This window comes from Entamoeba nuttalli (genome assembly GCF_000257125.1).
Source record: "Entamoeba nuttalli P19 unplaced genomic scaffold asmbl_3152, whole genome shotgun sequence".
In the NCBI taxonomy this organism is placed as follows: Eukaryota; Evosea; order Mastigamoebida; family Endamoebidae; genus Entamoeba; species Entamoeba nuttalli.
This window is the reverse complement of record NW_008575871.1, coordinates 1-10,607: the sequence shown is the minus strand read 5'-3', so window position 1 is coordinate 10,607 and position 10,607 is coordinate 1. Positions and strand designations below refer to the sequence as shown.

The 10,607-nt window shown below is 25.8% G+C and overlaps 4 protein-coding genes across 4 annotated transcripts; 3 read left to right on the top strand and 1 right to left on the bottom strand.

Annotated features, from left to right (window-relative positions):
- Positions 1 to 413: 413 nt before the first annotated feature.
- Positions 414 to 4,636, top strand: ENU1_057300 (hypothetical protein; the record flags this gene model as incomplete). Its single annotated transcript, XM_008858050.1, has 2 exons — positions 414 to 4,329; positions 4,398 to 4,636. 2 exons carry the CDS (start codon positions 414 to 416, stop codon positions 4,634 to 4,636), a joined length of 4,155 nt encoding a protein of 1,384 aa, XP_008856272.1.
- Positions 4,637 to 4,936: 300 nt separating this feature from the next.
- On the top strand, positions 4,937 to 5,635 carry ENU1_057290 (hypothetical protein; the record flags this gene model as incomplete). The annotated part of the gene is made up of 1 exon (XM_008858049.1): positions 4,937 to 5,635. One exon carries the CDS (start codon positions 4,937 to 4,939, stop codon positions 5,633 to 5,635), a length of 699 nt encoding a protein of 232 aa, XP_008856271.1.
- Positions 5,636 to 5,762: 127 nt separating this feature from the next.
- ENU1_057280 (hypothetical protein) lies at positions 5,763 to 7,950 on the bottom strand (the record flags this gene model as incomplete). The annotated part of the gene is made up of 2 exons (XM_008858048.1): positions 5,763 to 5,979; positions 6,035 to 7,950. 2 exons carry the CDS (start codon positions 7,948 to 7,950, stop codon positions 5,763 to 5,765), a joined length of 2,133 nt encoding a protein of 710 aa, XP_008856270.1.
- Positions 7,951 to 8,512: 562 nt separating this feature from the next.
- On the top strand, positions 8,513 to 10,240 carry ENU1_057270 (hypothetical protein; the record flags this gene model as incomplete). The annotated part of the gene is made up of 1 exon (XM_008858047.1): positions 8,513 to 10,240. One exon carries the CDS (start codon positions 8,513 to 8,515, stop codon positions 10,238 to 10,240), a length of 1,728 nt encoding a protein of 575 aa, XP_008856269.1.
- Between the last annotated feature and the right edge of the window lie 367 nt (positions 10,241 to 10,607).

Sequence of the window (10,607 nt, the reverse complement as noted above, 5' to 3'; positions counted from 1 at the left end):
AAAAGTATAATAAAGATATTATTAAATATAATATTTATTAAAATTAGTAAATAAAAAGGGTTTAAAACTTTTAAAATTATATTATTTGCAGCACAACAAGATAATATCGGTTTTCGATAAAGTCTTGTGGTGGAAGATTATGAAATAGAACATAATTTAACAGTGCGGCTAGAAGTTAGGAGTTCCATAGTACGCGAGGTTTTCACCGGACGTCTCCAATTCTCCAATATTTAATATTGAATAATTAAATTTAAATGAAATAATTATTATCCAATTTCACAATTAGTTTTTAGATGTTTAAATATTTTTTTTGATAAGAAATATTTCTGTAGTAAATGAAAGAAACAAAATCTTTTTAAAACTAAAAAGATGTTAGTTTAAAAACTTAGAACTTTTATGTCTCTACTTTAACAATGAATTTAGAATTAGTAACTTCTTTATTACCTAATCAACAACAAACTGATTTTTCTGTTTGTCCACGGTGTGGCAAAGATAAAAGTAATTTTTTGTTGTTAAAGAAAAGAACAAAATGTGCTTGTTGTCATCGTTTTCTTTGTGGCGAATGTCTTTATTCTGTAGAAGGTACTACTAAGAAAGAAATTCGATTATGTTTTGCATGTTATTATCCATACCAAACAAATAAAGGAAAAATATCGCAATTAAAACCACATATTCCTTGTCTACCAAAGATAGTTCAATTATTTTTAAGTGATGAACCAATGACAAGACAAGTTGCCTTTAAAGAGTTTTCAAAATTATGGAACAACAATGGTGTTGATTATGAATTTATTGTTAAGAGTGGATTAATACCATATATGATTAAACCATTACAAGATTTAACTTCATCATTACTTCTATCAGAAATTATAAAGGAGGGATTAAAAAGAAATATTGATCTAAAAATGTTCTTTGATAAAGATGGATTTAGTTATTTATTTAAAGCAATTAATTATCTTGATTCAATAGAATTTTTAAGTAATGCAACATTTATTATAAGTGAAATTATGATGAGTTGTTTAAAAAATTATTTATTTAAACCACATGAAACAATTAAAGAAATGAAAGATGCTTTAAAGATGGTTAAAAATGAATATGAAGAAAATTATTGTGTATTTTGGTGTGAACGTGAAAATACACTTGGAAAGTATGTTACTATGTTACAACATGATTTTATTAATGAGACAAATCTTCTTGGAATTTGTAAATTATATCAAAAAGGTAGTGAAGATGAAAAAGAAGTTCTTTTACTTTCATTTTCATTATTTAAACAAACATTTAAAACAAGACCATTTGATGTTACTAAAGATTGTCTTCAAGAAGTGATGAAATGTTTTGACTGTATTAGTTGTATGATTGTATTACCATTATTATTAGAAATGATAACAACTCAATCATTAATGGAGATTGCTATTAATTTAAGTCTTATTGAAAAGATTACTTATGTACTCAAATTTGTTCAAACAGAAGAATTTGCAGATATTGTTGATGTGGTATTAACACGGATAAGTGACAATGATAAATTTTATAATCACTTACTGAGTAATTTAGATTTATTTTCTGAACTTCTTAAATGTGAAAAAGATAATGAAACTATTTCAGTTAAATTAATTGAATCAATACTTACTTATAAAGGAGTAGACGGTAAAACAACAACTGAATTAATATTAACAGAGCACATTGATTTAGTAGAACTAATGCTTAATTCTGGGAGTAGAGAAAAAAGAGATCAAGGTGTTATTGTTTTAGATTATTTAATTCAAATACATGGAACCGAAGCATTTGAAATTTTAGAGGCACGTGGTATTTTGAACACAATACTAGAATTATGTAGATTAAATAATTGTCAAGAGTTATTATTATATATAGCATTGACTCATATTTATTTTCATTCAGAAATTAAAGAATTATTTGTTCAATTTTTAATAGACAATGACTTTATTTGTTTTTTATGTATTGCTATTGAAAATAAACAAAATATTCATCAGTCTCTTCCTTTTTTCGTTCAACTAGCAAGTAATAAAAGAATTCAACAAGATATTTTTGAAAGGCATTGTGGTAATTTCAATAGATTAATGGTATTATTTAATGAAGATAATTTATCTGATTTCCTTACATTCCAATTATTAACAGCACTAACAAATAATTCACGTTACGCTATTATTCTTATTAGAAATATTCTTAATCAAGAAGGGTTGTTATCTCAAATAATGCAATTTCATCATGCAAAAGTCCCATTAGAATATGTATTTCCATTTATTAAAAATCTCTTCCAAACTCATTGCAAAGATCAAGTATTTCTCAGTTGTGCATTATCATCTTTTATTTCATTTATTAAATATTTCCCAACTATTAATGAATCAGCTCTAGTACCATTTATTGAATTATGTGGAGCAATATGTAATCACTCTAGATATCTTAGAGATCGTTTTGTTTCAACGGCTTATGGAAGTGAAACTTTGTTTCAGACAATAATGAAAATGTTAGCTTCTAATAATTTTAATATCAAAGTAGCAGTAATGAAACTTGCTATTTCATTTATTGAAAATGGTCATGACTACTCTGTATTAATTAAATCAAATCCAAATTTATTTATTGAATTATTTAAAGGAATTGACAATCTTCCTGACCAACAATTTACAGCTATTTCATTTGATTTTGTTAGGACTTGTCTTCTTCATAAACGAGAAGTAGAAGCCTTTAAGAGATCTCGTATTTTTGTAATATTACTAATGGTTTTTAATCCTAATTCTTTACCAACTATATCTAATGAATTACTTAAAAGTTCACTTGAACTTCTTATAACATTTTTTGAAATTGGTATTAATTCTATTGATTATAGTGGAATTATTCCTCGATTATTTTATTATCTTGGAAATGTTCGATTTAATGGGTTAACAAATACAACAATATTATATTTAATTAGAACATTAATTTTTTTAAATAGTCCATTAGAAAAAGCAGTAGATAAGACTAATGTTATTTCAGTTTTATGTAATTTAATTGATGACAAAGATTGTAGTGATTATGCTACTGAATTAATGAAGGTTTTGATGAAAGAAGAAGAATTATTTATTAATTCGTTAAATGTTGAGATCTTTGAACAATTATTACAAAAGTCTTTTCTAAATGAATTAGTCTATTCATTGGTTATAGATCAGATAAACACTAATGAAACAATTAAACCTACATTATTAAAGTTGTTATCAAATACTATCATTGAAGATATACTTTTCTTAACAGAAACAAAGAATATACCAAAAGTATTACAACTTGTAAATTGGATTCCATTGTTATCTACAAAAAACCTAACACAATTCATTAAGAGTTGTATTAATTATTTGCCAAATCTTGATACAAAAGACATTAATAACTTTATTAGTTTCCTTCAAAAATTAAAGCCACAAGAATTAGAATCACTCACATTAACTGTTTCATTCAATACACTTTTATTACAAATATTACAATACTCAGATGATTGTTTAATACAATTCTTTGAATTAATTAAACAATCAGCTCAATGCATTGACTTTATTTATTCATTAATTCCTTCTTTTGAAGGAATTATTCAATTTATTCTTCAAAAATGTTCATATTTTGAAGTAATTATTCCATTTCTCTTATTTGCTGATTGTAGATTAATTGTTACATCAAATACTTTTCTTCTTAATATTCTTTTTGAACATATTAAAGATAATAAAAGTTGTTGTATTATTTTAAATCATTTGTTAATTGATCAAACGTTCATTCCGATGATGATATTATCTGTTGATATTCGTTCATTAATTAATTCAAAAGAAAAAACAGTACAAGAGGAAATATTGAATATATTGTTTGAAGTAAGTAAAAATGATGGTATGTATTTGACAATTGATTTTATTGAAGATATGAGAGTTTTCATTAATTCAGATATATCACTATATCGTATTTATCTTCACATTCTTCAGCATCATCTTCATCATCAAAATATTACATTAATTTTAACAAAAGAAGTTATTATAAATATTCTAGAAAGGGGATTAAAAGAAAGGGATGATGAAATAATGAATTCTATTGTTAGTCTTTGTCAAAATCAACAAATATCTGATTATTTAGGAATAAACGAAGCAAGAGAAATTATCTCCTTAATATCAAAAAAAAGAACAGAAAATTTGTCTGAGAATTATTTATCTTCACTTTTAACACTCTTTTCAATTATATCAAACAAATTGTCAAATCAAGAGATTATTGATTTAATTCATAAATACAATAAAAATACAGTTATTTTATTAAAATCAAAATCAGCATTTATTTTACAACCACTACTATCAATTATTCTTATGACTCCAGAAGGTTTGTTGATTGTTTTTAAGACTGCATCATTATTTAAAGGATAAATCAAAAATATCTAATCGTATTAGAGTTTGTTTCACAAACAAAGAAACAATACATTGAAAATATTGTAGAAGTATGTAAAGAAAATCCAACAAATAACATACTACGAATAAATGTAGTTAAATACCTTTCTTTACTTATAAATTCTGATGATAAAGTAGATGTTATAAAAGAAGTGAAACAAACAATTGGGTTTGACCATTTAATAACTATAGAAACGAAAGAACATATAGAAAGAATTGTAAAAAAGATAAACCAAAACTAATTAAAACAAATCCTAATATGTGACATTTTCTAATTTTTACTATTTTTCAGCTTTATTGTTATTTCCAAAAAAAAATACATCAGTTTCTTTTTTAAAATAAAAACATCTTATAACAAAAAAAAACAAGCTAGTTTAGAACATATCATACCCTTCTAATTGATAGATTAATCACCATATACTTCCTATTCGTAAGAATATAATTCTTAAAAAAGGACATTTTCTTTTTTTGCATGACTTCTTTGCTATATAAAAACACAATACAAGTAATTATTTAATTACCATTCCATATCTTCAATAGCTATGGGAAACAATCACAGTAAAACCCCATCAAATAACGACACAAAAAATGAGATTGGTTCTAAAACTATTAACAAAAGAGAGTGTAACCCAATGCTGCCAAAATGTAAAAAGTCTTGTAAATTGTCAAAAGACCAGAAATATCTAGAAAGAGATAAAGCCCAAAAATATCTTGAAGATTATAACTTATTAATGAAAAGGATAAATAATTTTAATAATGATTTTGAAAATAAAACTTTTGAAGAAATAGAAAAAGAAGTACAAATTATTGACTCAGATGCTATTCGATTAGCAAATACTTTTATTCATGCCCATGCAGTAAAAGATGTTTTTAATAATATTGATTATGAAAAAACTCAAGAAAATGTTCGAGACATACATATTGCTTGTACGTCTACAGAATGTAATTGTATCATTCATGATAATCATGAAAGAATTGAAAGTCTTCGACTGAAAAAGATGAAAGAAAGACAAATGGAATTAAAAAATAATTATATGAAACATATAGATTGTTTTGGAGAATTGTATTCTAACAAAGCTTCTCAAACATTATTGGATCAATGTTTTTATAAAGTTATTGAAGCCATTAAATCCTATTTAAAATTTGTTTATCCAAATGGTGGTTATGAAAAAGAACAAGAACATATATTGCTGGAACTTCATCAAAAATATCCTAATTATACAATATATTCTATAAGTTAATCTCTACTAAGAAATGAGATAATTGTCATCAAATCTTATTTGTTTTTAATAATTCTTATTTTATTTTATAAAACAATAAAAATAATGATTAATGTTATTTAGAGTTACACAGAACCTGGACTAGTTCTTAATAAGAGTCATCAAGTAAATAGACATCTGTTTTTATAGGTGGTACTTCTTGGATATTTTTCTTATCCCATAAAAGGTATTGTTTTAGTGCTACATTATATTCTTTAAGGGCAGCATCAACATAATTTTTCTTACGTGGTGGAATAATACCATTTTCATTTTGAGTGTTGTCATGTAAGTCTTTGATTTTCATTTCTAAATTTAAGATGAAAGTACTAATAAAATGGTGAATAGTTGTTAATCTAAAGATTAAGTGAATAAAAAACAAACCGATCAAATTCTTTTAGATCAATATTAAGGTCATGTAATATTTTAGAATTGATTTTAGACTCTTCTTTTGAGAATTTGTCCCAGTTCAGATGAGATCTTCTATTTACAGTACCTCTATAGAGTAATAAATGAACAAATCCTTTTCTAACATCTGAAGACCAATGAAGGAAAAGGAGATTAAACCAATTATTGAGTAATATTTTTAAAATGATCGTACGTGCAGACATACAACATATATTCATTAAATAAAATAATAAGTTTAATACAGATAATATTACTGAACAATTATCAGAATTAATTAATCCCTCTAATAATATCATTAATTCTTCAGCAGAAATAGTACAATCAGCAGGATGTTCTGAGTCAATATCAAGAAATTTATCATCAGTTTGTGGTTTCATTATATCATCTGAAGAATCATCTGAATCAAGTGGGTGTAGAAGGGCATATGCAACACTACTTGGTATTTCATTATGTTGTGCAAATCCTTCATGTAATTTTGCTATTAATGACAAAATATCAAGAACTTGACCAAAGTCAAATATATTAACATTTTTTAATAAAAGACCAGAAATTGCAGATAAGTAATAAGGAGAAAGGAATGCTAAATGTTTTAACGTTTTCTTATGAGCAGCTAAATTATGTCTTCTTTTTGGAGGAAAGAATTCTGATAAATACACGTTAGTTATTTCTACAAACCCAGGAACTGCAGCCCATGTAATCGGATAAGTGAGAAATGAGAAGTATAAAGAGTCAACAAGATGTGAATAGAATGAAAGAAAAATATCATTTCCTGGATGATAAAGTTCGAGCCAAGTATCTCCACATTGGTCAAATAAACTTTCTTGTTCGTCAATAGATAATTCTTTAATATAATTATGAAATGACTTCCAAGAAAATAATCGAGGAAAGTGCTTTTCTGCAGTTTCAAGTTCTTCATTACTTACAGATAAGAATACGTTATTTGAATCAGGAAAATAACTGATATGGTCAAGAAATAATTCTTGAAAATTAGGTAATTGGAAAAATAACATTACTAATGCACAAGGTGCAAAACGTAAGAAATGAGCAGAAAGACCACTTTGAATGAAATAAGAATCTTCAGGAAGTGATGTAGGTTCATTAGGAACAACCTTGTCTTTATCTTTTCTGATTTTCTTTTTCTTGTCTTTTTCTTTTTCTTTTATTAACTTTTTTACTTCTTTTTTTTTGTCAACAAGTCCAAATAAAATTTTTGTCATAATTGGAACTGATTCAATTCCCTCTTGTGCATGAAAAGGAAATGGTTTCGGTTTGTCTTGAGTATTAAACGCAGATGCACTATCCATAGCATCTTCTTCTGGAAGTTCTGTAGTAAGTTGCATAGGATCATCTGTCATTTCAACTCTAAATGACGCCATTAATAAGTCTTCATAACTTTCATAAATATCGGAAATATGAAAATATGTTGCATATAACATTTTACGGTAATTTTCAGCCAAACAATTAATTTCTGAACTTGCAGCAATATCAACTATAACAGTATGATGTGGTTGAAATTCCGTTCTATTCATTATATTTAATATGATTTTATACATTGATTCCGCTATTTCATGTGCACTTAATACTTTAATAACTTCTAACGATGTATCCCAAATTTTAATTAGTGCAGTTCCTAACACAACTTGGTTCTCACCAAACTCAGGCTTTATTGGTTTTTTTAAAACTAATGAAACTAATCTTAAGGAGTTATCAAATTTGATTAATAACTTTCTTTTTGTAAAGTTATCACGTTTCTTCCAATTCTTTAATTTTTCTCCTATTGAACTAATTTTACAACTAATTTTATTACAGTAATGACCAAGCTGTTTATAAGTATCTACATTAGGAACATGAAACTTTCTCGGACAATCATAAAACGAAACGAAATTCTCCATCACTTTTTCTACAAAAAATGAAAAATTTAAGTTTTTTTTACTTTCTTTTTAAAACTTCTTTTCTTCATTTTCTTTTTATTAATTGTTGCTTTTATCTTACTGTCGATTAAAACATAAAGTACCTCTTACTAATAATAGAAAACTATAAATTTTATCGGTTTATTATAAATTATTGTTTTATCTTATGACACAAAAATCTAACATCAATCAAATTAACAGTTTTCTAAAATAACACAAAATTCTAAATTTCTACTATTCTTGTAAAATTGACAATACATTATTTCATTTGTCAGTTTATTATTTCAATTCAACAAGATAGTTTATAATTTTACTATAATTTTAATATGACTCATTTTTTAGAACTTAAAACTTGTTTCCATTTTTGGCAACTTAAAAAATATTTTTTCTTTAAAATGTTTTTGTTAAATATGTAAAACAAAAATTTAGTTTTGTCATTCAATTGTTATATTAAATTTCAAAAAAACTATTATTAAATAAAAAGAAAAAAAAAAGCGTTTGTTTTGCAAAATATGTGGTTTAAACTTTTATTATTTAAATCATTATGTCAAATCAACCATGTGTCATTCAACCCTCTCCTATACCTTCAAAGAAAAGAGTAAGCTTTGCAAAAAAACTTGAAGGAATAGCAGAAACTTGTATCAGAGAATTATCTCCACATTCTCCAAGAAGTATAAGACCTGGATTTTTGTCTTCAAGAACTTCTTTTACTCCAAAGAAGCCAAGAACAGGTTTTATTTGTAGTACAAGTGCATTTGGACAAACAATGGAAAACATTATAACAGAGGAGTCATACCAACCTGAACAATTAATAAAAGAATTTAAAAACCATTCGTACCAACTTATTTCTAACTTAGATTATATTTTTGTAAAACAAAGAAGAGTTGCTTTATTCCATTTAGAGCCGGAAAAAAGAAGAATTCTTCAAAAATTCTGTAGTGATATTCTCAAAAATAAAATTACTAAAGAACAATTATTAATCCTCACTTTTTCAGATGAAAATATTCATGACGATAATTGTAAAGCTTTTCTGGATGATATAATTCAAAACCAATCTACTCTTTTTCAATTAGAAGGAGATCCTTTATTTGACTCAGATGGAAGGATTGTAGAATGTTCTTCTGAAGAATTATGGTCATTAGCCTTAGACCCTTTTTTACCTGACTACCTAACTTCAATATTTGTTTATGTAGCTCCTTTATTTACAACCCTTGAGTTCATTGTTGACCATTTACAAATAGAACAAATGTATTGTGATAATAATCCAAGACTTGATGAAGAACGACTTAAGAAATTACAAAAAATAAGAGACATTGCATTGTCAGCCCCACGGTGCTATACAAAAATACCTGCTAAAATTCAAAAACAAATGACAGAAATATTTACAACAAATAACACACCAAGGGTTCTTGTTAATGAAATTAGGGGAGCTCTTAGACTACCTTCACTCCCAGAAAAAATGAGTGCCCTTGAAGAATTTGCAACTGTAAGATCAAATAGTCTTTATTCTTCAAGAAGATCTTACAAATTAAGAAGGGGAATGGCTACAAGTCTTAGACTAAGTGAAACTGGGCCTCACCCTAAACAAGAAGAGGAAGAAGAAGAGAAAGGTACTCCATCTATTCAAATAACTCAACAATATGAAGATACGTTCTTTTTATTTAAAGAAAAGTCTAGTGTTATTGCACGTCAATTAGCTTTATTTGATCAAAAACTCATTAAAAGAGTTGAAAAATATGATTTAGCAAAAGAACAAGTTGATAAGTGTAAAAGTGTTCAACAATATGTTGAGAATCTTCAGAGAATTGAAGAATTTTTCCTTGATATTACAAAAGATAAAAAGTCATTAGAAAAAGTTATTAAATTGGGATGTTGTTGTTCTGATATTAACGAAATGAATATGGCTCATTTGATTTTTTCTGTTCTTGTTAGAAGGTCTATTGATCTTAGTGAACAATTTAAGTCTTTAAGAAAAGAAAGAAAAGAAGAATATAACAAACTTTATTCTCTCTTTTCTATCGACAAAAATAATGCCATTTACCGAAATCGTTTAAAAATTATACCTCCTACAGAAGCAAGAATTATTGTTTTTTCTTTGTGGATGAAAGATATGATTAGTCTTCAAGAAATTAATGTTCATTTGGGAGACCATTTAAACATTAATAGACTAAGGTTATCTGCAATGAAAATAAATGAATTCATTATTTGTCAAAATGAGGCTTTTATGTACGAAGAAAATGAAGAGATTCAAAATTATTTTATGTCTCTATAAGGAACAAACCATTCTTCTTTCATTACAATAGAATGTATAAACTTCTGTTCTGTTAAAAAATAAGTAGAATTTAAAAGGTATTCTAAAGAATTTTGACTTATCTCTTTATCATTACTAATACATCAACTAACACAATTGTGTTGAAATTCCTTCAACTAGAAAATTTATGGTTTTTGTTTATATATAACTTATGATAAAATAAGATAGGATATCCAAGATTTTTAAAGCAACATTTTAATATTTTTATATTAACAAAAATTATTTCACAACTCATTTGATTCTCTTATTTTATATTCATTTTGACTTTTTGAACAAAAACTCTATTATAAAAATAGTGAATAATAAAGAGAAAAACTTAAAAAGAGAG